The sequence below is a fragment of the Hylobates moloch genome, unplaced genomic scaffold, assembly GCF_009828535.3.
Source record: "Hylobates moloch isolate HMO894 unplaced genomic scaffold, HMol_V3 SCAFFOLD_1, whole genome shotgun sequence".
NCBI lineage: Eukaryota > Metazoa > Chordata > Mammalia > Primates > Hylobatidae > Hylobates > Hylobates moloch.
In genome coordinates this window covers 139,528,095-139,554,267 of record NW_026652276.1, presented here as the reverse complement: position 1 = coordinate 139,554,267, position 26,173 = coordinate 139,528,095, and the positions used below count along the sequence as shown (strand labels likewise).

The 26,173-nt window shown below is 41.1% G+C and overlaps 1 protein-coding gene across 6 annotated transcripts in view; it reads left to right on the top strand.

Moving 5' to 3' along the window:
• CHN2 (chimerin 2) overlaps nucleotides 1-26,173 on the top strand; it is a 321,473-nt gene that overhangs the window by 229,246 nt on the left and 66,054 nt on the right. The window contains exon 1 of one of the 6 annotated variants that reach the window (XM_058446113.1): nucleotides 1,068-1,584. The exons of the other annotated variants lie outside the window; for them this stretch is intronic. Within the exon in view, the coding sequence (XP_058302096.1) occupies nucleotides 1,435-1,584 (150 nt within the window). The 5' untranslated portion in view covers nucleotides 1,068-1,434. Of the gene's footprint in view, nucleotides 1-1,067; nucleotides 1,585-26,173 lie in introns of those variants that run through there. 6 annotated transcript variants of the gene reach the window in all.

Sequence of the window (26,173 nt, the reverse complement as noted above, 5' to 3'; positions counted from 1 at the left end):
GGTCGCAGGCTGGTTTGTGGTCCATGCCCCATTTGTAGCTGCATCCTTTTTGGCTCAAATGCCAGGACTCACCTGGTGGCTACCTCTCAGTGCCACGTCCTTGCCACTCATAGCTGCAAGGGAAGGACCATTCTTCTGCCTCCCACTCATGGTGGGCTACTTGGGGACGATATGAGGTTGCCTAATTTGCCACTACAGAAATTGTTTGTTTATAGGGCAGAAAACCCACTATAGTAGAGTTCCCTTGTTTAGCACTGAAGTGTTGTTCAAAGTAAATGATTTAGAGTTGTCCAGAATGTCCTAAAGAAGATGTTATTTTTTGGCGTCCCTGGGTGAAATAAAGGCCGTCAGACTTGTTCTTCTGTAGAAATAGGTTTTAAATTAGTTCCATGCAACCTCCCACATTGCTTTAACATATCTTTATTGAGTACCTTCCATTTATGGCTTTGTTCAAGATGCCGGGGATGTAGTAGAGAAACACATAGGGAAGACCCTTGATCTCCCCAGTTTTTTTGTTTTAATAGGAATTTGGTCCCTATTAAACCAGGACATCTTCAGCAGTGATTTCAATATGAGGACCACAAACAAGATGGCATTTGCTTTCATTTCCCCTGTCAGAGTTAGGTGAGATTCCACTTTCAGTGGCCTCCCCCAAGGGAACGTCAGCACTACCTTCTGCTCAGTCAATTGTCACAACTGTTGACTCTCTAAACCGTCAGCAATTTAGACTTTCTCCATGAATTGGCAATGCACCGGCCACATCTGGCTGACAGACATGTTTTGACTGGTTTGTACATTGTTTTTAAAAATATTTTTAATTTTGGAGATTTTACAAACATTTGTATTTCTAGTTTCTCTTTTTTTAAAAAAAATATCTGGTAGGCCAAAGTTCACAGCCTCGTATGGCAACCAACTTAACCAAAGTAAGTACTGCCTCATCTACCCCGCTGCCTTCAGATGGGGCAGGTGCTTTGCAGTTCAGCACAGTTTGGTCAGACAGCCACCCTCCCTCACCTCCTTTACCCTCTGGCCCCTGGAGGCCTATTCCTGGAGGATTTTGTCTTTACATTAATCAAGGCTGACAAAGCTGCATCCTGGGGCTTGTGATTCTGGCCCCACCTACTATAGTATTTACCTGACTGAGCTTCGGCTTGGTGCTTTGCACCTGCATCAAGAGATTTGACAAGCAGTGGACGTAGGTGACTCACACGCTGTTGATTGTGATGTGGACTGTTTCACACCCTTAACAACCATCTCTATGACAGCCATTGGTGTTGACTGAGAGATCTCACTCGTTCGCTCTCCCTCTAGCAATGATAGGATGCAAGACCCAGCCCCCTGTGGTTGAGTGAGGCCATATGGCACTTCAGACCAGTAAAGTGTGAAAGGAGATGATGTACATTTCCAGATGAGCACATTGTCTGCCTGTGCAAGATGCCCAGAGCTGTCTTCTCCTCCCACTACCGCAATCAGCAGCGTCCAAGATGGTGGCTGCTGCCAGCTGAGTCCCGGAGGGAGGAGACACAGAGCAGACCCCCGGCTGAGGAACAGAGGACATGGAGCATGAGTGAGATGCAGATCTTGGTAGATACGAGTAACTCAGGTTTTGGGATCTTTTGACCCTGCAGCATGCCCTAGCGTGTACTGGGTAATACAGTCCATAAAAGAGACTTTTCCAAGAGTCCTGGGAAAAATTCTTCTCAGAAGCTGGTTTCCACTTATCTTAGGGATCCTAAGAATCTTCTTTAGCTTCTAGGAACTTTAGACCTAACTGTAGCAAAAGTGGGGTATTTGAGTAGGTGTTCTGACTTTTCCCCTGGTTTAATCTTATTTTTTCTACTTCTTATCATATTGTAAGTAGGCTATGATTTTTTTAAAGGAAGATCAGTACTGTATATAAAAATAAATTATTATATTGATATAATTTACTTTCAAATACATGTATATATCTCCCTTGAAATAATTTGTACTGATATAAAACAATTAAAACCCTGAGAATTTGCTGTACATATCTTACAGGGTGTGTGCATGAATGTGGTATTTAACTCTTAGGACTTAGCCAGACTTCTTTTTAATAGTGGACCTTGGGCTGGGCGTGGTAGCTCACGCCTGTAATCCTAGCACTTTGGGAGGCCAAGGCGGGTGGATCATGAGGTCAGGAGTTCAAGAACAGCCTGGCCAACATGGTGAAACCTGGTCTCTACTAAAAATACAAAAATTAGCTGGGCATGGTGAGGCATGCCTCTAATCCCAGCTACTTGGGAGGCTGAAGCAGGAGAATTGTTTGAGCTCGGGAGGCAGAGGCTGCAGTGAGCCGAGATCCTGCTACTGCACTCTAGCCTGGGCAATAGTGAGACTCTGTCTCAAAAAAAAGAGTGGACTGCAAGAGAGGTTAATGGATTGTAGGACATTGGGATTTTTGCATCAAAAATGTTGCCTTTAGAAATATCTTACCTTTTCTATGGTTAATAATAATAAACAATTATGGACCAGTAGTTTAAAGTTGCCAGTGGTAAAGTGGAAATATTTATAAGGAAATGTGTGGTTTGAGTTTCTTTTATATATTTATTTTTGTTTGTATAAGAGAATTTGCTGGTATTTAGGGTTATTTGCCATTAGTTGCTTGAAGTAGTGACAACTGCCCCTAGATTCCTTCCATGACCTTTAACCCTAGCAAAGGCATTCTTGCTTAAAAAATGACATGAGACATATCCAGTCTCTCTGGAGTTACCTTCACTACTAGTTTTCTATTGCTGTGTAACAAATTACCATAAACTTAACAGGTTAAAACAGCACTCGGATATTCACTCAGTTCTGTAGGTCAGAAGTCCAGCAGACTCATCCAGGTTCTCCACTCAGAGTATCACAAGGCCCAATTAGGCATGGACCAGGCAGACTCTAATCTAAGGGCTCTGGGGGAGGAATGCACTTCCAATCTCATTCAAGTTATTGGCTGGATCCATTTCCTTGAGTTTGTAGATTTGAGCTCCTTACTTCCTTGCTGGCTGTCCACTGGGGACTGGCCTTTGCTTCCGGTGGCTCCCGTCTTCCTTCTCACATGGTCCCTCCATCATCACGTCCATCTGTCAGTGTCAAGTCTTTTTCATACTCTTAATCTCTCTGACTTCTCCTTCTGCCCACAGCTGGAGAAAACTCTCTGCTTTTAAAGGATTCATGATTATCTGGCTGGGTGCAGTGGCTCATACCTATAATCCCAGCACCTTGGGAGGCCAAGGTGGGTAGATTACTTGAGTTCGGGAGTTCCAGTCTTGTCCAACATGGGGAAGCTGTTTCTCTACTAAAAATACAAATATTAGTGGGGTATGGTGCACATACAGTAATCCCAGTTACGTGGGAGGCTGAGGCACAAGAATCTCTTCAACCTGGGAGGCAGAGGTTGCAGTGAGCTGAGATCGTGCCACTGCACTGCTAGCCTGGGTGATAGATTAAGACTGTCTCAAAATAAATAAATGATAAAGGATTCATGATTATCCACCTAGATCACCTCCCTGTCTTTAGGTCGACTGATTACATCTGCAGAATCCCTTTTACTATAAACATAATCATGTAACATAATGTCACGTGGCATAATCAGGGGAGTAACTTTAGGTGTCAAAGGTCATAGGGGGCATCTGAAATTCTGCCTACCACATCCTCTGTCCACTCTGCTACCTCGCTTCCATAGTCTTTGGTAACTGTATTTCTCCTGTTTATCCCCTACCAACTCCCATCCAAACTGGTTGCTACTCATATATCTGTTGAGCAAGCGAGCTATTAGTTCAAGTGTATATTTTTTATTCTTTTTTTTTTTTTTTTTTTTTTGAGATGGAGTCTCACTCTGTTGCCAGGCTGGAGTGCAGTGGCGCCATCTTGGCTCACTGAAACCACAGCCTCCTGGGTTCAAGCAATTCTCCTGCCTCAGCCTCCTGAGTAGCTGGGACTACAGGCGTGCACCACCATGCCCAGATAATTTTTGTATTTTTAGTAGAGACAGGGTTTCACCGTGTTGGCCAGGTTGGTCTCGATCTCTTGACCTCATGATCCACCCGCCTCAGCCTCCCAAAGTGCTGGGATTATAGGCGTGAACCTCTGCACCTGGCCATTTTTTATTCATGTTTATGTGACATGTTTGGAATAGGTGGTGCAAGATGGTGATGAGAAATATTTGGGTAAGGTTATAGGCAGCATGGCAAAGTAATTGGGAGTACTTGGGAGCACAAACTCTGGAGCTAGCTAGACTCGTTTACTAGTTGTATGACTTTGGATAATTCACTTAATCTCTCTCTGCCTCAGCTTCCTCGTCTCTAAAATGGGGACTATAATAGCAACAACTTGGCAGGATTGTTGAGAGGCGTGGATGAGTTAGTAGAGTGCTTAAACAGACCTGGCACAGGGTTACTACCACATGAGTAAGCATTTTAATTAGAATAATGCCAGATGCTATAACACACACATTCCCAAATCTTAGTGGCTTAATGCAGTCAAAGGTCATTTCCCACTTGCATCATGGTCCAATGGCGATGTTTCTGGTTGGGTTGCATTGTTTGTGGTCATTTAGGAACCCAGACTCCTAACATCCTATGGCTCTCTCTCTAAATCACTGGCTCTCAAAGTAGATCCAAGAACCCTGGGTTCCCTGGGACCATTTCAAATTCAGACCGTTTCCACAAGGCCCTCCTTTTCCAACTGTGTCTCTGCAAAAGCCTAGATTTTTTTTCATATTCTTTAACCAACCACCTAACAAGTGAAATATAGAACCAGATGTGAGAATCCAACTGTCTTCTATCAAGTTAGATAACAAACAGATTTGCAAAAATGCGACATAATGCTACTTTTGTCATTTTTTTTGTTTGAGCCAATATGCTTAATTTTTATTTAAAAACTACTTATATTAGCATGTAGGACCTATAAAATTTATATTTTTATGTTTTTAATATATTAATATTCTGAAGTTTTCTTGGTAAGTATAAACAGATGCAACCCACAGAAGCAAAAGCTTTTTGGGGTCCTAAATAAGGACTATAAAGAGGTTCTGAGACCAGAGTTGGAGATGCAATGATGTAAATCCTGAGAGGCTTTTCTGGTCAGCTGGAAAATGAGTCGCTGGGCCACACTGGGGAGGTTTCTGTGGGCCAGTCCTGGAAGTAGCACATCATTTCCACTTGCATTTTCATTGAGTGGGGACTATAACTGGCTACTGCTCAAGAGAAAGCAGAAATGCGTGGGTCACCACCTCCCAATCTTTACAGTAGTTTACTGTTTTCAAGGGATTATTGCCTTTTGCCCTATGCATATCACAAGTATCTTGTTTACGGTTCTCCAAGAGCAATAACATTTGGTTTCATGTACTCAGTCCACTTCAGAAAATTCTAGAATGAGCCTAGTTTTTGCCCTAGTCATTTGGAAGTTGGCAGACACTTATCTGAAATAGCTATGCATTTAACCAAGTAAGTAAAAGAAGAGATATCAGTCTTTTTAGAATCAGGTGGTATTGCAGTAAGAATGAAATAGTCTATAAACATTTCTGATCGCCTTTGAAACTAACAGTAAGAGATGGCGGGAACTAAATTTAGAGGCTCTTTTGTTTGTTTTGTTTTTGGTTCGCTTTGATATCTGTTACCAGTTATATAAAATCTACTTTATAAGTTGAGAAATCGATTACCTTTTACAAGCAACATCACAGGTTGCCCATCTTACACTTTTTGGAACAAAGCATGAGTTACACACACACACACACACACACACACACACAGACACACACACACACCCATACTTCAAGGTTCAGTTCCCTGGAATATGTGTTCAAGGTTCAGTTCCCTGGAAAATGTGATTGAGTTTTATACTAAAGCTTTGAGAGCAGGACTTGAGTGGGTCCTAGTACAGACCTAGATAAAATTATAAGGTAGAAATTTGATTTTTGTATTTGTTGTGACTGATTAATTTTAGATGTTTATATTACATATAAATTTGGAAATGTATCTAACAATATGGTGTACTTTTGTGCTATATATGGACTTTATTATATATAGGAACCCTTATGTAATTAGCGTATAGCTATTTAAGCTTCATAGCTATATCTTCGCCTTCATATGCTGTTTGTGTTATAATTAATTGGCAGTATAAGACCTCTGTAAAGAATATAAGCACGCTGTTCCAAGGAGAAAAGGTAAATCCACTTTAGGATGCTCCCCTTTAGGAAGCCATTTCTATTGGACTTAGAAAGAAACATGCTTTGCATAGGATATATTGCTTAATATTTTCTTAGAGTTTAAAGGTAGCAAATCTTTGTTGAGTAAGAGTCCAGCTAAAAGATTTAAACCGTGCAGGGCATTTGTTGTTTCCTGAACAGAAAGGCCAAGACGTGGTGGTTTCAGGATGCGTTGGAGCTGATGGTTTTGTCATGGACCCAGGCTCTTTTCATTGCCTGTCTGCTAGCCCCACCACATGCCCTGCCCCCTTGATTTGGTCAACAAGTGCACAGGAAGATTGCTGTTCCATCACAGGTGTTAAAAGCTTTAGACAAATTAAATTTAACGGAGTTTAGTTGAGGAAAGAATGATTCTAGAATCAGGCAGTCCCTAGAACCAGAATAGGTTCTGAGTGACTCGGGGCTGCCACGTGGTCAGATAACATTTATGGACAGCAAAAAGAAAGTGATGCACAGAAAATGGAAGTGAGGTGCAGAAACAGCTGGATTGGTTACAGCTGGCCCGTGGCCTTTTTGAGCCTGCTTTAAACAACTGGCCACATTTGGTTGGCTGAAGCTCAGCTATGAGAGTAGTTTACACATCAAAAAGTCTGTTTACACATCAGAGTAGGTTACCATTCACTATGTACGGAGATGAGACACCTTTAGGCCAAACTTAAAATATGTATGAAGGCAGTTTTAAGCCAAGCTTAACTTAACAGAGGCATCACGTGACAATGTCCTAAGCAGAGGGTAAGAAGGGTGATAGCAAAAAAAAAAGGGACTTCTCCATCCCTCCCTTTACAGAAGAAAGCCTCTCCCCAGCGGACTTTCTCTCACTGACCCCTGCTCTGTCACATGCCCTCCTGTAGGCCAGTCATTGACAAAGTGAACAAGGAGCCATAATTGGCTTGGACTGTTCTTAGTCAATTCCTGGGATCCTTGCATGTCGCTGCCTAAGCCTAGTCAGGGTCCTGCTGGCAAGTAAGAAAGGGAGAGTAGCTGGGGGGGGGGGTGCAGAGATTCTGCCCCCAAGCCTAACCAGTAAACGTACCTGGTATATGGAACACCCACGACTCATAGAATATGATCAAAGTACAACTGTCCAATTAAAATCCTTACATTTAGGGAAGTTTTGCCCCTGCTTCTGGGATAAATGCTCTGTCATGCCCCCTGACTTTTCTAGCCACTTGTAGCTAATAGAAGGCCCCACCATCACTTTCAATCTCAAAACACATGCTTATTTTGACAATCAGAATTCCTAGTCCTGAATAATACTAGAAAATCCAAACTGGATTATAGAGTTAAATCTCTCCTCCCTCAGCCACAGCCAACTTGGGGAGGGTGCCTGCTGCCTGGCAAGGGATGAGATCAGCTTCTTCCCTCCTACTTCACCCTTGTTCCCTAGCTCACTGCCCATAGGGTAGGGATGCAAAGAGCGGGGAGAGTAGTTCTTCCTTGACCGATACCATCCTAAGAAGGCTTCACACTTACTGGGCAAGATGGGCACATTTGTGGGTTCTTAGAAGGTTGTTCCACTAGACCCCTCTGACTGCAGTTCTTGCAACAGAAGAAATACATAAGTGGCAATATAACTTCTTCTAAACTGTCTGCTAAACCGGACAGTGAAAGTGGGAGTGAATGGAGCAGGGGTAGTCATGATTTCACCAGGGCAACAGTCATGAACAGAGACCATCCAACACCTGTATTGGGCAATCAGGGAGGAGGGCAACAGGGCCACCTTAGCAATGCACAGATTCTCCAGTGGCCACACTCCCGTCAGCCCCTGCTTTTCCAACAAAGCACTCTCTTTTCAAGTCCCTTAACCTTCCAGATGGTCCTGATGGCCTGATTTTGAGAAATGCTCAGTTAGGTGGAAATGCTGTTGCTTTCCAGATAGGGCCCTCTCATCTCACCCTGTGGGCTGACAGCCTTGGGATCTCACCCTAAGATGGCTCAGGTAGCCTCAACTTCGGTTAAGTTCCTTCCATTTCTGCAGGATTTAGGGGTTTGGGACTCACAGCTGAGTGGATCAAAAGAATCTCCTTATGAATCCTTTCCTAGTGTTCAACCACCTTCCCTGTTTTTTTTTTTTTTTCACTGCCAGTGTGAGTGTGGGGTCTAAGAGTTGTGAACTGGTTTTCCCTGGTTCCTTTGATACCCTGCCTTTCGACGGTGTGCCTCACCGTGAAATTCCGTAGCTATTCCTATGGTGAAACATTCAGTCATAACATCCTGACCCAGAAGCATGAATGATATGTCTTGCTATAATACGGTGATGTCCCAATAAGCTATTGGCATTCTTCAGGGCTCCAAGTTCCCGCAAGGGATAGCCCAAGGCTAATACCTTTTCTAGTCTAGTATTGTTTGCTATTCTCTTCCTGTTGTCAGCTATGAACTCTACCCACTGCCCTCTCCTCATAATTTGTCTCCAAGTTTGCTGATCAGGGCAACCCAGAAAGAAATGGAGCTTTTCAAGGTTGGCCAATTAAAGGATCCTAACTCAGAGATCTACACTGTACTCGCCTTCTAAGCCATAAGTACAATGGAAGTGTGGGTATGTGCTGGAAGGAATCGACATCATTAGTAAATACATATGGAAATGTGATCCATTTCACTGTACCTGGCAGACCTGTATTTAATAGTTTTAGACTTAAGAACAGAGGACAAGAGATGTAAAATCATTTTATAATGATCCCTGGATTATTTTGGACTGGCTATGCATCACGAGTAATCCTGGTTTATCTCTCGTTGTTGTTTTGTTCATCGTTAGGGTATTTTCAGCAGCTGTCCCTGGCCTTTTGGAATATAATTATGTTTTTCTCTGGAGCTATAATTTGTCTGCTGCAACCAGAAGAAAAAGGTTTGTGTGGAACCAGAGCTGACAACTGGGAGGCTGTAGCTCCGGCATTCCTCTGTTGGCAACAGCTCTGTAATTCCTAGTGTATAAAAAGACATTCCAGAAAATGGTTACCAAAAAGAATTCTTGCACGGATATAGTTTTTCCATCAGAGGGATCAGCTCTTACTGGCAGGAGTGCTTTATTTAGGGCTATTTCTTTCATTCAGTGTTTAAGTCAGCAAACACTGCACATGTTCCTATAATGCCAAATGCACAGTGCTACATGCCGTGGGGGGAGGTATTTTTTTGTTATACTTTGGCAAAAAGTGATGTGTACACAAAGAAATAGAATACAAAGTCGTAGTTGCTTTATGTTCTATTGTGATAAGCTCTGGAAACCCAAGAAGGGCCTTTGGGGTCAAGGAAAATCTTGTGAGTGAAATGGGATTTGAAAGACGTGTAGAACTGGGAAGGACTGGGCTGAAGGGAGTTGGCAAGAGCCAAGGTCACGGAGGTAGGAAGTACCAGTGTATTTTCCTTGTCTTGACCATAAGTGATTATATTACAGTGACTATTTAATGGATATAGATTTTTTAGAGTGAAATGAGACATACAGGAATAAACCAGATGTGTCGTGGACAAACGTAGATGTAGAGTTGCCTGATCTAGAAACAACCTTACAGGGCCGGGTACAGTGACTCACACCTGTAATCCCAGCACTTTGGGAGACCAAGGCGGGTGGATCACCTGAGGTCAGGAGTTCGAGACCAGCTTGGACAACATGGCGAAACCCCGTCTCTACTAAAAATACAAAAAAGTTAGCTGGGTGTGGTGGCACATGCCTGTAATCCCTGCTATTCAGGAGGCTGAGGCAGGAGGATTGCTTGAACCCAGGAGACGGAGGTTGCAATGAGCCAAGATCATGCCACTGCACTCCAGCCTGGGTGACAGAGCAAGACTCCATCTAAAAAAAAAAGAAGAAGGGAGAGAGGGAGGAAGGGAAGAAAGAGAGGAGAGAGGGAGGAAGGAAGGAAGGGAGGAAGGAAGGGAGGAAGGAAGGAAGGAAGGAAGGAAGGAAGGAAGGAAGGAAGGAAGGAAGGAAGGAATCTACCTTACAGTTCTCTGTTAACCACAACTGAAAGAGATAAACCGGTAGTGTGTCCTGCATGTGCACCAGCCTCTGAGGATATTCCCTCTTGGACATCTTTTCTTCCTCTCCTAATCTGTACTCTTTTCCTTGGTAAAATGAAAAGTGCATTAAGATAGATTAGGTAGTAGGGGTTTTGTACCTCACCGGGAAAGCCTATGCAGTTTCTCTTTCTTTTGTAAGTATCTACATTCTTTGCCCCGCATCACCACACTAGTCAGCTAGATGCTGCTAACGTGGTTCTGATTATAACTCGTCTACATCCCAGAGAGTTAGGAGTGTCTGTAACCCATGTTCTCTGCCATGAGAAACGTAAAGGCCCTTTGTCAGTTTCATCAGGCTGCTATAGCAGATACCATGAACTAGATGCCTTAGAACAACAGACCTTTTTTTTTTTCTTCTCAATTCTGGAGGTGGGAAGTCAGAAGTCAGGTATTTTCTGGGCCATGCTCTCTCTGAAGACTCTAGGGGAGGATCTTCTCTGGCCTCTTCCTAGTTTCTGGTGGTTGCCAGCAGTCCTTGACTACCTCATTCCAATCTCTGCCTCCACCGTCACATGGCATTTTCTTTGTGGGTCTCTGTGTACAAATTCCTCTTTCCCTATAAGTAATCCTGTCATTGGATTAGGGCCTATCTTAATCCAATATGACCTCATCTTAACTTTATTACATCTGCCAAGATCCTATTTCCAAATAAGGCTGTAGTCACAGGTACTGGGGTTGAATATATCTTTTGGAGAAGGTCACCACAGGTCTAAAGACATAGTTCTTTCCCTCAGAAACGTGTCATGTACAGTATTTGGAAAAGATATTAACAGGCCAACACAGCGTCTCATGCCTGTAATCCTAGCAATTTGGAAGGCCAAGGCAGGCAGATAGCTTGAGGACAGGAGTTTGAGACCAGCCTGGGCAACATGGCAAAACCCCATCTCTACAAGGAATACAAAAAATTAGCCAGGCATGGTAGCATGCACCTGTAGTTCCAGCTACTCAGGAGCTGAGTTAGGAGGATGGCTTAAGCCCGGAAAGTCAAGGCTTCAGTGAGCCAAGATTGTACTACTGCACTCTAGCCTGGGCAACAGAGCGAGACCCTGTCTCAAAAAAGAAAAACAAACAAAAAAACCAACCAGATCATAATGAGAGAATGAAAACTAGAAGGCAGTAAACATATCCATCTGTTCATCAATTATTTTTTAAGAGCCAAATGAGAGAAACCAAAAGTGAATGGTTTAGGAAGAGGAGAGCGATTTCCAAAGTGTAGGCTCTGGACCAGAGACCAACAGCTTCTGCATCACCTGGGGAACTGTTAGAAATGCAAATACTTGGGACCCAGCTCAGACTTTCTGAGTCAGATACTGTGGGGGTCACATGTCACTTAATGACAGGGATACATTCTGAGAAGTCTGTCATTAGGTGATTTTGTCATCATGCAAACACCATAGAATGTACTTACACAAAGTAGGTGGTAGAGCCCACTACATACCTTGGCTGTATGGTATGGCATATTGCTCCTAGGCTACAAACCTGTGCAGCATGGTACTGTACTGAATTCTGGGGACAACTATAACACAATGGTGAGTATTGTGTATCTAAATATATCTAGACACAGACAAGGTACAGTTAAAATTACAATATTATAATGTTATGGGACCACCACCATGGTATATGGGGTCTGTTATTGACCAAAGTCATTATTGCGGTACATGACTAAATTTTAATAAGCCCTCCAGGTAACTCTGATACAGGCCGTTGGTTAAGAACCACCAGTCTAGGAATTCAGAAAAAGCACTTTTCTTCAAGCTGGAGTGGATAAAACTGCCAGCAGCAGCCAAATAAATCATTAAGCTGAGAAAAAATATTATGCACACTTCTGTAAATACTATTGGAAGAGCCTCCTTTTTTTTTCCCCCCCTTTTTTCATGTTTTGGATCATGAGAAGGGGTGAAAGTTGGATTCTAGGAGATAATCGGCCCAGAATTTTAACTAAGGTGTGGAATGAAGCAGTCTTCTTTCACTAGATTTTGCTCGCCCTAAAGATGCAACATCTGCCCTGTAAACACAAATGCAGCATGCAGCATGCATGGCAAGCCCTGGAGTGTCGCCTCAAGTTGGAGACCATAGAATACTAGAGAGGCACACCCAAACCTTTGCATTCCCTCCAGCCCTGGGGATCTCCTGAAAGGGCATATTCTGGTTGGGTGGGACTGGGCTGGGGTTCAAGATTCTGCATCTCTCAGCAGCTCCCAGGGATGCTGGGCTGCTGATCCAGAGACCACACTTTGACCAGTAAGACTAGGGAGCATGTCAAGGACTCCAGTACCTATCCACATTTTTTTAAGTAGGTGAATTGGCTTTTATATACCTATGCTTATATTTGAATATTTTGTTTGAATATTGACTATATGGGGAAAAAAGCTGCCAACTTATAGGTGCTCAACAAGCATTTGTTAAGGTATAGTTTTGACCTTGGAGTTTCATTTCAGTCCCCGTTGTCCCCAGCTTGGCTATGTGAAGGGCACCCTGACCCTGGACTAAAGAGAGGCAGCCCTGCCTTCTAATTCTTAATGGCATTTGGTCTCATGCACTTTCAAGGATTGTGCCTGGTGACACCCCCAAAAAGTATTTGAATTCTCCAAAGACAGACTATAGACCAAACCGTTTGTCTCCTAAGTTATTAACCAATCATGTGAATATAAACCAACAAATTTCTAATACTTCTGATTCTCTCTTAATTGGGATATTTGAATAAATAACTTCCAGTGTACATTCAGTGAAATAGGTTCCTAAGTATTGGGCTCACAGTACACATTCACAGAATTCCCAGGGTCTTAAACTTTTATATTCCAGTCAATCCTAACCTTTTTTTTTAAGCTACACTTTAATATCAGGTTATTGGTTCTTATTAAAATTAATAACAGTAATAATAAGATTTACTCTTTGATCTTACTGTTACATAATATGCTCACTGAATAATAAGTAGAGGATACAGATAAGCAAAAAAGATAATAAAGGTTTTTGAAATCCACCAGAGATACTATTTCCTGCCAATGTCTACATCTGTGTAACTATATATTTCTTGTATCTTTAAATTTTAAATTTTTCAATATTTTATTGCCATATTCTTACACAAGTTATTTAAATATTACATCTTCATCGTACACAAATTAGACAATAAAGATTTAAGAAAACGTTTGTTGAGCATCTGTACCTGACCTAGTAGAGATTTCCAAGGCCATATACTGGTGCATATCTTCCCAGCATTTAAGATATCTAAAACCATAATAGGCCAAAAACCTTAAGAATCCAAAAGCAGCTTCTTCCTGCTAAGAGGCTTAGCATAATTTCTCTCCTGGGTAGATAACTCTTTGCTTAGGGAAAAAAAAAATACCTATATAGATTATTTAGAAAGAAAAAGCCTTCCGAGCAGTCTGAAGAAGAAAGGAATAAACTAAAAAGCTATTATATCATTTATGTTTAAGTTAAATCTACAAATATATATACATGGAGCCTGGAGGGGTCAGAGCAAGAGGCTAGAGCTTCGTTGGGGTGTCAAGGTCAATAAGAATGGCTGAAGAGCTTTAAGAACCCAGGTGTCTAACATATAATTTTGAGTGGATTTCTAGATGATACTTTAACGAAGCTGTCCCTCCTGGTCTTACCTCACCCTTATCTCTTAGTCTAGTAAAATCTGCAACACATGTAGATTTGAGAGTGGAACATATGGGGATAATGATGATGTCTGTCATGGATACTGGTGGGCAGAAAAGGGACGGTCAATGAAGGGGTAAGACACAGAGCAGCGTGCAACTCTAGCCAAAGCAGGAAGCAGTTCCTAAGGGGGCATACCCCACACCAGCTCCCAACACCCAGAAGTAGCTAGAGAACCATTTAAATTTTTTACCTATTGAAATAAACACTATGCAGATTCAAGAGATTCATGCAGTTCTACTTAAATCTTAACCATAAAATAACGCTAGAATCTTATTATTTGGCAACTCAAAGGCTGTTTTTTTTCTTTCTTAGCAATTTGTTCTGAACATATTTCTAGATCACCAAATAACCTTTAACAAAATCATTTTTAATGGCTGCGTAGCAATTCACTGGATGGATGCACTGTAACTAATTTAACTACCCTCTATGGTTAGATGTTTAAGTTCATTCTTTTTTTTTTTTCCATATTAGAAACAACTCTGCAATGAACATCCTTGTAGCTAAATCTTTGCAAATGTTCAACTATTTCCTTAGATTAAATTTCAGATGTCTATTTTACACATTTGCACGCATGTTAAGATGGATAGCCAATATAACTTTACCTACTTTGCACTGTTTGGGAACCTCTTTCCTCTCCTCTTATGCCATGAGATCATGTGATTTTTGTCCTGTTTTGTTTTGTTTTCAGGAAATATCCCTTCATATTTTGTATCTCCCTTTGGAACATTCTGTTTTAGATAGCCATTACTGGTTGATTAAACACCTTTGTTGAGAGTAATATTAGAAACAGTTGTACATCGTAGAAACAATTGTTTAGAACTATTCACAATATTATTTTGAATTCGTCTTCAAATGTTGGAGAGGCACTGATACTGTTTTCCTATTATCTTAGTTTCACTGATTCACTGACTACTCTATAACCAGAGATGCCTATTTACCTCATATCTATAAGAGGGCTAATGAATGTGACATTTGCCTCATTAACCTATTATTCGTCCTACAAAACCTACTGTTTCTTGAGAGTCTGCTTCATACCAGGCCTATTGAGGTTTTGCCAGTATTGGTTTTCAGAGGACAAAAACGAACTTCCCTAGTTGTACAGAACTAAACAGTCTTGTGTCATGATATTGTCATCACGATTATTTACACATATGTGGGTGCCATTGGAATAGAAAACCAGAAGCCAAACTGGACATGTAGTGACAACGACTTAATCTTTTTCAGCCTGGTATTCTGGGTACTTAGGATGGAACTTTGCCTGGCATATAACAACCATTCAGTAAAATTGTTGAACTGAATTTAACTGGCTTCTTTCTGTTCCTTGACTCTGCCATGTTCATTCTCGCCTTAGAATGGCTTTGTGTACCTGGTGTTCTCTGCCTGGGGTCTTCTTCCCCACAAGATCTTTCCATTCTTGCGTTTTCTTGTCCTTCAGGTGTTGGCTCCAGTGTCACCCCTCTAAGAAGGTCTTCTTCAGCTGACCATCCTCACTCAGGCCCTTTTCATCCACATCCCCCATATGATCCTCTGCTGTCTGACATCATCATCCTCAGTGATTTGCTTGCTGGCTTATGTCCTGCCTCTGCTCAGTAGATGAGTGAGGTTCCTGTGTCTCTTATTCACAGCTTTGAGCCTATGGTCCAGAATGGCTCTTGGGACATAGTCAGAAATATTTCTTGATTGAATAAATGACTTCAGTATAATGTAAAATAACCACTGCAGATGTTGAATTAAAGCCACACTAACAGTAACTCACATTTGTCTAGCACCTTATAAAGTATTTCCATGCACATTGTCTCATTAGGTTCTCACAACTCTGTGGAGTTATTATCTCCATTTTACAGACAGGCAAACCAAGGCTTGTGGAGGTTAATTAACTGGTTCAAGTTCCACCTAGTAAGAGAAGGAGCTGGGACTTGAACCAGGCTTGAAGTCTGACTGTGAACCACATACTGGTGACAAGAAATCATTTTGTCAGAACTACCTTTTAAAGAAAGCAAGGCTCCTAGTACAGTATGTTTAGAAATAAAAATTTATGTACACATTGAACACAACTCCAAATTCTGAAAAACAACAAAATCTAGCAAGGTTCATCCCCCTCACTGATTATAGCATGGTAGTTTATCTGTATTAAATATGCTCTTTTGTGGCTAAAATGTAGTATATACCTAAGACAACCTTACAAACATAGCATTTATAGGATACAAAATGTTTGTGCAATTCAGTCTTTAGCCAATGGCAAAAGTAAAAGTCACAGTAATCAGTGAAAATAATATACGTTCGAGGGCTTGAATGCACAATGGTTATCATCACTATACAACAATTAAAGAGTGCACAGAGGCTGGGCGTGGTAGCTCATAGCTGTAATCTTAGCACTTTGGGAGGCCGAGGCGGGTGGATCACCTGAGATCAGGGGTTTGAGACGAGCCTGACCAACATGGCGAAACCCCATCTCAACTAAAAATACAAAAATTAGCCAAGCGTGGTGGCACATGCCTGTAATCCCAGCTACTCGGGACGCAGGAGAATCTCTTGAACCCAGGAGGCAGAGGCTGTCGTGAGCTAAGGTCATGCCACGGCACTCCAGCCTGGGCAACACAGTGAGACTCCGTCTCAAAAATAAAAAAAAAGAGTGCACAGAGAGGAAAAGGAGTTTGAGAAAATGCAGTGCAAAGGACTGCTAATCTGCTTTCAAGGTGTGTGATATCCAAAGCCGTCATCAAAATCAGAAGAAAGCCCATACATCTGTGGCCAGTTGATTTTTTGGTAAAAGTTTTTATTTCATATTTCTCCATTTTTTGGCTTGAAAGATACTAGAACTTATTTTTTGTTTTTTATTATTTATTGACAAATTATAGTTGTATATATTTATGAGGTACAAAGTGATGTTATGTTTTTTTAATACAATGTGAAATGATTAGATCAAGCTAATTAACCTATCCATCACCTAATATTTGATATTTTCTGTAATGAGAACATTTGAGATTTACTCTCTTAGCATGGGGAGGTGATAATCAAAGGACACAAAGCCTCAGTTAAATAGAAGAAATAAATTTGACTTTTTTTGTTGAGATCCATGTGCAATTGATTTTTGACAAGGATGCCAAGAGCATTCAATGGGAGAAAGAATGAATAATCTCTCAGTTACATAGTGCTGGGAGAACTGGAGATCCTCATACAAAATAATCGAGTTGGGCTACCTCACACCATCTACATGAACTAACTCAAAATGGATCAACAACCTAATATTAGAGTGAAGACCTTAAAGGAAAACATTTCTTTGAAGAAAACAAATGGCAAGTCTTCATCACCTTGGATGTGGCAATGGATTCTTAAATATGATGCCAAAAGCAAGAGCAAGAAAGAAACATAGAAAATTGAATTTGATCAAAATTAAAACTTTTGTACATCAAAGGATATTGTCAGAAAGTGAACAGAGAACCTACAAAATGGAGTAAGATACTTGAAAATCATATATCTGATAAGGCTGTTACATTTCAACAACCAAAAGACAATCTAATGAAAAAATAGGCAAGAAACTTCAATCGATATTTTTCCAAAGAAAATATACAAATGGCCAATAAGCACATGAAAACATGTCCAACATTATTAGTCATTAGGGAAGTGCAATCAAAACCGCACTGATATTACCTCACACACCCTAGGATAGCTATAATTTTTTTTTAAAAAAAGGAAAATAAATATTGGTGAGGATGTGGAGAAATCAGAACCTTCATACATTGCTGGTAGAAGTGTAAATTGGTGCAGCCTCTGTGGAAAACAGTCTAGCAGTTCCTTACAAAGTTAAAAGTAGAATACCATATAACTCATAAATTCCATATCTAGGTATATAACCCAGATAATTGAAGACAGGTACTGAAACAACACTTGTATACAAATGTTCATAACAGAACTACCCATGGTAGCCAAAAGATAGAAACCTGCCAAATGTCCATCACCACATGCTTGGATAAATAAACGGTGGTTTATACGTACAATTGAATATTGTTTGGCTATAACAAGAATGAAATTCCGATACCTGTTACAACACGGGTGAACCTTGAATTGTATACTTTAAAATGGTTTATTTGATGTTATGGGAATTTCATCTCAAATTTAAAAATCTGGAAAGAAAGGAAAGAAGTGGCTCAGAAGCCACAGGAAGGGTATTAGTTGTAACTCCCCATCAAGTCAGATTCTCATGACTCAAATGGGTGCATCTCAGGTTACAGTGGCCTAAAAGCTATAGTGGTGTATGTGGGAGGGAGGGTAGACACGTGCCAACGAAATAGGATTAGATTGCTCTGTGCAGGGTTGATTGAGCTCAACCTGATCTGTATGGACACCAGGGCTTTTATTTCAAAGGTGGATTGGCTCTATTTGTTGTTGCTATCTCTGCTTAGTGTTATTTGAAGGGCTCTTTCAGTTCCAGACTGTATAAATAACAGAATCGTCTGTTGATAACTGAACTATCTCACTCTGAGTTCAGAGTATTTACCTCTAATTCCCACTACCCACAGCCAGGTTTCAGCATGCGCACAGCCTGACCTGGTGGATTTCTGCCATTAAACGATTTCTTTTTCCCACATGCAGGAGTGTCATATGCATATATTGTGTCTGTGTTCTCATGTCAATTTATACTGGGCATGTATCCACACCCATTCTCCTAACTACTGCTAAAGTAAACAATATTGTCACTGATACCGCGTGCATACGAGGTCGTTTTAAAACACCCATTTATTTTTTCAGCAATTAATACCTGAATGCTGCCTAGTTTTTTCCTTATTTATTCCATTTCTTATGATTCTCTCCACTTAATCCCCATCGCTTTCAATTTCATTGAATTTCTAACTGAAATAGAACTGAATCAGAGCAGAGGTCATCTTGCCCATTTGGATGTATAAGCTGAGAAGTACTGAAGTTGGTCAACAACAGATCACATATATGACAGCATAGCCTAGGTATATAGTAGGCTCTGCCATCTAGGTTTGTGTAAGTACAATAGGTTTGTGTAAGTACATCTGATGATGATCGCACAATGACAGGATCACCTAATGATGCGTTTCTCAGAATGTATCTCTGTCATTAAGCAATACATGACTATATGTGTGTGTGTCTATATACACACACACACACACACACACATATATCTGTTTACAAACAATCTCAACGTCTCAGTGCCTTACATGGCAATAAAGATTTATTTCTCACATGCTTTTCATGGGTTGGCTGCATCTCTTTTTTGTGTTATCATCATTCCAGGACCTAGGCCGAAGGAGCAGCCCTTATCTGAGATGTGCTGGCCTCAGGAAAGAGGAGGGGGTGAGAGAGATGGCAGAGGTGTGAGACAAAGGCTCTCCCTGCTCCCACTCAGTATTGACTAATGTCCCCTCCACTCACATTTTATTACCCAAAGCAGGTCATATGGTCAAGCCTAATAAGAACTAGACAAGAACTTGTTAGAACAAGAATTCAGGAAAAGGCAGGAAATACTTGAGAAAGTGTCTACCATTATATTATGGTTCCCACATAAGGCTTCTCTAAGTTTTGCTTTATCTAAGATACTCACCCATGGTCTTTGCTTATAGAGCAACTTTCCAAGCTTCCAATAGTTTAGAATTGTGAAAGAAATCACCATTATAAATTTTATTTATGCTGATGGAAAAAGTAATATAGTCTTTGAAACTTGAGTCCCTGTAACAAACAAATAAATGGATTAACAGTGTAAATATTTGAAGTCTATATATGCATACTTTTTTACATTTCAGAATAAAAAATGCTATTTAACCCTTTGTAACTAACACTGGTAAATCCTATTTCCCACTCATTTCAGTTATCTATGGCTGCAATAACAAATTACCCCAAAATGTAGTGACTTTAAACACCAAGAAGCATTTGCTGATGATTCTGCACATTGGCCAGGGCTTTCAGAGATGGCTCATCTCTGTTCCACGTGGTTTTGTCTGGGGCATTTCAGCTGGTCCCAAGGAATATCAATGACCTCACTCACCTACTTGGCATCTGAGCTATTGTAGCTGGAATGGCTGGAGGCTGACTGGGCCTGCCTCCCTTCAGAGTCTCTCATCCTCAGTGCCTCATTCTCTCTCTCCACGTGACTTCTCTCTCCAGCAGCAGTTCAACTTCTCTACAAAGTGGCTCAAGGCCTCTGCAGGCCTAAGCTCTGAAGTTTTATAGCATCTTTTCTGCCATATATTTTTGGCTAATGCCAATCATAGGACTGGTCCAGATTCAAAGACAAAGGAACTAAATTCCACCTCTCGATGGGAGGAGTGGCTTGCATATCCAGAGATGGGAGGAATTTTTAGTAGCCAGCTATTTAGACAACCTACCACACTACTCTTGGACAGTTTGCCCACCCTCAACCTTGAACCAAATAGGATATATGGTACCAGATCTGCCTCATACATTTCGGGGGTTGTTAGTTTCTGGCAGGCATTCAATGGTTTGGATACCTTTGAAGACACTTTGGGAGGATTATGAGAGGGGAAGAATCTTGAATAGAAGAGAATAGAGGTTTATTCTGGATCTGAAGCCTAGAGATCTGAGCAGAATGAAGAGATAGAGACAGAGGCTACCCAAAACTCTCTCCCATTTTAGTCTGTTGTCCCAGCTGGTATGTTTGGTTAGTCATTCTCCTCCACTCTTTCTTCTGGAGCAGAAAGTTAGTGTCGATTTTGGAGAAATCCCACCAATACATGTAAGTAGACTGTTGTGGAGCCCAGACCCACAGAATAAGTAAGAGTCCCAGCTAGATTCTCACTGGGAACACTGAGAACCCTATCCCTGCCAGACTTAAGGGAACAAATACCCCAAACAGGCCTATCTCATCCCAAACTCATGTCTCCTGTTAATGGTGGGAGGCTCTGAACTCAGTTAATACATTTTCATTGCCAGACTCTGGGAAATCATGAAATGAATTCATCTGGCCACCAATAATGTGTTGGTACATGTAGATTTTTTATTACCATCATTTGCATAAATTATGCAAAATCCAGGTCTGTATTATGTCCTTAAAACAAATCGTACTCTTAATCAGCTGTAACCAATTAAGCAGTAAATGATTAGCATAATAAATCCTGCACTGTTGTGAGAGCAGTCGGTAAAACTGGTCTGCAAAAGGACCTCTTTTTTTTTTTTAAGTTTAGATGTTTAACCCATTATTGTTTTTGTTGCCATTTGTAATCACTGCTATAATCAACCCAGGTTTGCTTTTTGTTGGGGGTTCTTGTTTTTTGTTTTCTGTTAAATATTTACTGTTACCAAACAATAAATATTTATTGAGTTCCAAGGAGCTAGAGTAAATTTGATGAAATTCTATAGCATTTTCTAACAAATTAAATAAATCCATCATCAAATGGGTGAGATCAGATTCAGTTTAGTCATCATGGTAGTACCAAAGGCAAAGAAATTTAGGTCTCCAATTACAGAATTCCAAGCTTGCAAGGACCCCCAAGATTCTTGCCTTACTATGGAGCTGGAAGTGGCTCCACGTGCAGCTCTCTCGAAAGGCGAACAATCTAGCTCAATGGTTCTCAGCCTTGGAGGCACATGAGCATCATCTGGGAGCTTCTAAAAACCCTGATGCCAAGGCTATACCCCAGACCAACTACATCAGAAACTCTGGGTAGGGAACAGAAACAATAGTAGTTTTTACAGCTGCCCAGGTGATTTCAGTGTACACCCAAGGGTTGATGAAAGACTACATATTGGGCACAGTGTACACTGCTCGGGTTACGGGTGCACCAAAATCTCAGAAGTCACCACTAAAGTATTTATCCATGTAGCTAAACACCACCTGTTCTCCAGAAAACTATTGAAATTTAAAACAAACAAACAAAAAACAAAAGAAAAGAACAGCAAAAAGGAATCACCTCTTTAGACTAACTCCTGCCAAGATAGAGCAGTAGGGACCTAAGACTGCCGTGCCTTAGGTCCCTACTATATGCCTTGGATCCCTGTATGTATCTGTATCTCAAAAGTGTTTCAGAAACTGGACATCAGACAACAAAACAGTGATCCCTGAGAGTCTGAAACAAATTAGGTTAGCTCTACGATTGCCCCAGCTGACTGCCGTGAGAGAACGTCCAGGCAGATGCAGGGAGGGCGAACTCAGGCAGGGCCCAGGGGACTTTCTGAGTTGCTGTGAGTCCAGCAGCTAGAGTTCACATGACCCAGTAAGGAAGATGAGAGAGCTGCCCAAAGAGAGAAATGGAGATCTGGGTTACTGTTAGGGGTCTCCCTGGAGTATTCAGCAGATGTAAGTGCAGCAAATTCAGTTGTATTAGTGCATGCATGTAAGAAAACTAGCGAGGCTGGGAAAAGAACCACACAAAGGATTAGAGGAAACAGTGTTGACATTCATACTGGGTCAGAAGTAGTGGCTTTCTCCACCAGCTGGACTGGAAAGTCTTATCATTCATGGGGCCTTGGGAGAGTGCTCAGGATGCCTCCATGTCAGGAGTGGGCCACACTTAGCCCTGTCTGAGCCCAGCTCCAGATCTGCCCGGCAAATCACAAAAGCAAGACACAAAAGGGTCAAACTGTTTCCAAGTAACTTTAACTGCATCCAAAAGCAAAGTTGAAGAACATTTATAGGAATACAGATATACCCAGCCCCTGGCAAGGTAAAATTCCGAATGTCAGTCAACTAATGAAAGATTACAGATGGGGAAAGAGGCAAAAAAACATCATCTATGAGGAGACTAGTCAATCCGTAACTAACAGAGATGCTACAATGAGCAGACAAGAGTGCTTAAATGGGCATTATAACTGTATTGCTTATGGTCAAAAAGTTATGTTGAGACATGGACCACATATAAAAAGATCCAAATCAAACCTTTAGAAATGAAAACTCTAATGCCTAAGATGTAAAGTACACTGCATGTGACTCACAGCAGACTAGAAATTGCAGAAAAAAAATTAGAGAGATTAAAGACAGAAATAGAAACTATCCAGGAATTTTTTAAAAAACAAAAACATCATCAGTGAGCTGTGGGACAACTTCAAACAGTCTGATATATGTCTAACTGGAGTCCCCACACAGATGAGAGAGAAAGGGAGGACACAAAAATATGTGAAGAAATAAAGGCCTGAAATTTTCTAAATTTGGTGAAAGCTGTAAACCCGGAGATCCAAGAATCTTAGCAAGCCCCAGGCACTAAAATCTATACCCAGGACATCATAATCAGGTAGCTCAAAACCAGTGGTAGGAGGGAGGGGTTTCAAAGGAGCACAAGGACAGTTTTTGGGGAGAGGGATATGTTAATTTTCTTGAATGTGGTGGTCGTTTTCCAAGTATATAGATACATGATATGTGATATGAGTGACAAGTGAAAATATTTCAAGTTGTGCACTTAAAATATGTGCTATTTATTGTATGTCAGTCATAACCCCAATAGAACTGATCTATTAACAAACAGTAACAACCCTGGGTGCATATTAGAATCACTGGGAGAACTTTGCAAAAAAATAGAAATTTCCATCTTCAAAGGTTCTGGTTTAGATAGTCTGGGATGAGGCCCAAGCATCCGTATTTTTAAAAGCTTGGCAATTCTATTTAGCAAGTTTGTTTGAAAATCATTGGAAGCAGGAAACTGCAGAAACCTCACCCATTTACATGAGCTGGTGGTTAATGACCTTTATTCTGACTAAGCAGCTTTATATTTCAGGGATATGGCCCTTTGATATACAGTGTTAATTTCCAAGTTCTGAGTTTTCTGTACCTAGTCTTTCCACTTACAGGTACACAATACCTTATTTTATTAAAAAATGGGATTTTGGTACCTCTTTCCTTATTTTTGAAACTTTCTGGGTTTTTTTTCTTTTAAAACATTAATAGCTTCTCATATTCCCAGAACTTCACAACATCATGCTCAAAGTGGGTCCATTGATTTCTTAGTTGTTGGAAAGGATCTTGACCTAGTCATCTGAAGACTTCTAAACTCCACTTGAAGAAACACACAGTAGCTTTCTCCTAATTCTTTCTTTAGTTTTTACTTTAGGATTTACACATCCCAGCATGTCACTTCCCTGCTTAAAGTCATTCTTCACCAGCTACCCCACCCCAAGCTTTTAGATATGACCCAGTCTCCTAATACATCCTGTAAGATAAGATCCCGCCTCATAGATCACTACCCACTTCCCTTACCTTCTTCTTTCTAGCCATAATGAACTTTCATTTCTGTAATAGATCACCCGGTAACTCACCTCCAAGTCTTTGCAAATTCTATTCCCTTTGCCTGAAATATTCTCCTGGGCTTTTTCTCACTGTTTGGCTATCTCCTTCTCATCCTTAAGGTCTCAGAGGAGTCATCACTTGTTTTGGGGAGTCGGGGAAGGCTTTGTGCCCCAGAGCACACTATATCTCCCCCACCTTAGCAGTTATTGCTCTGTATTGTAATTGTTTGTTAGCTTCTGTTGTCCCCAACCTGACTGTAAACTCCTTGAGGACAGAAACCAGTCCTGGCATCCAGTACAGGGCATGGTCCATACTAAATGTGTGCAGAATTTAATGCCCTGTAAAAAATGGTGCTACCTCGCCCTTCATCAAACTCAGCATTTCTGATTTACAAGGTACCAAGTCAGCTCATGGACATTACTGCTCAAATTCAGCCATAGGAGCTTCATACTACAAGAGAGACTTGATAACTTTGCAGCATTAAGTTTTTTGCCGGCAAGTTAAGCTTAGCAGAATAAACCCAGAGTGAAGTGTTTCCTTATTATTTCACACAACGGAAAAAGCAGAACAACTTGAGAATTGCAGGAAAAATGGGAGGCTCTAAATAATTAAGGTGTGTTGGAATTAAGGTGAGTGTAAAAAAAAAATAATCTATGTGTCAGGAAACCTGGTTTGAAGAGGTAATAATGGAAAGCAAATCTGAAGTTGTCCTTAAATCAATAGAAATCATTCAAAGTCTTATGGTGGGAGACTAATAAGTCAGAATCTGTCCTGCAGGCCCAGAACAGAGGTAAATAGGCATTATTTTGTAAATAAAGTATTATCGGAACACAGCCACATCCATTCATTGAAGTATAAAATATGGGAAGGTTCATACTACAATGGCAGAGTTGAGTGGTCCAGACAGGACAGAGACTATATGGGCTACAAATCGTAAAGTATTTACTGTTGGTACTTTACAGTGGCTGATCCTCGAGTTAAGAAATGAATAAGATTATTTACATTCATTCAGAATCATTTATGGAGTTCTGTAGTATGTTGAGCACAGTGCCTGGCTTATAGTTAACTCAAATAAATGTGGGCTGTGATTGACATTATAGTGGCTGGGCATTGATGAACAGACACTGGGCTCAGGTAAAGGCCCTGCTACAGAAGGCAGGGATACAGATGTTTATGGCATGTGAAATAATTTAGGCCAAGGCCAAGCCCAAAGAGCAAAGACAAAACTGAGCTAGGTGGTAACTTGGTGTTTACTCTGTTCTAAAGCAAACCACTCTTGGAGAATGTTTATATCACTTTCTTTTCTCTATTTCCAGAGAAAACGATCACAGGCCAAGCTCAATTTGTGGTTAGTCAGTATTTCACTCTGAGTTCCGTGAAGTGGTTTCCAGGATCTTCCCTAGGGGATGCTGTAGAGGTTTAAGAAATTCAGGGTGTGTATTTCCCATCAATTGAAGGATCTCTTGAAGGGAAACAGAAAGGTTAGTTTCTTCTGTTTGCAGTGCACACTTTTGTTTGCATGTGAGCGTGAATCATCAGTCTCCTCACTAAGCATCAAGTAATCCAAGCAGACGAAGCTCAAATTAACACTAAAGGAAGGTAGCAAGAATGAGTGTGTTTTTAAGGATTTTGTGGTAGGCAGAATAATGGCCTCCAAAGATATCAGATCCTAATCCCTGGAGCCAATAACTGTGACCTTACCTTGGCAAAAAGGTTTACGCAGATGTGATTACATTAAGAATCTTGAGATGAAGAAGAATCTTGGATAATCTTTGTGGACCCTAAATACAGCACCAGTCTCTTTTTAAGGGAGAGGCAGAAGGAGATTTCACAGACAGGCACAGAGGAGAAGTCCGGGGGAGGTGGAGCAGAGAAGGATTTGAAGATCCTGGGGTGATGCAGCCACAAGGCCAGGCATGCAGGAAGCCCACAGAAGCTGGAGGGGGCCTGGAACAGATTCTTTCCTAGCTCCAGAGGGAGCACAGCCCTCGACTGCAGCCCAAAAAACTTATTTCAGACCTCTGGCCTCCAGAACTGTATGAGAATAAGTTTGCCTTGTTTTAAGCCGCCAAACTTGTAGTAATTTGTTA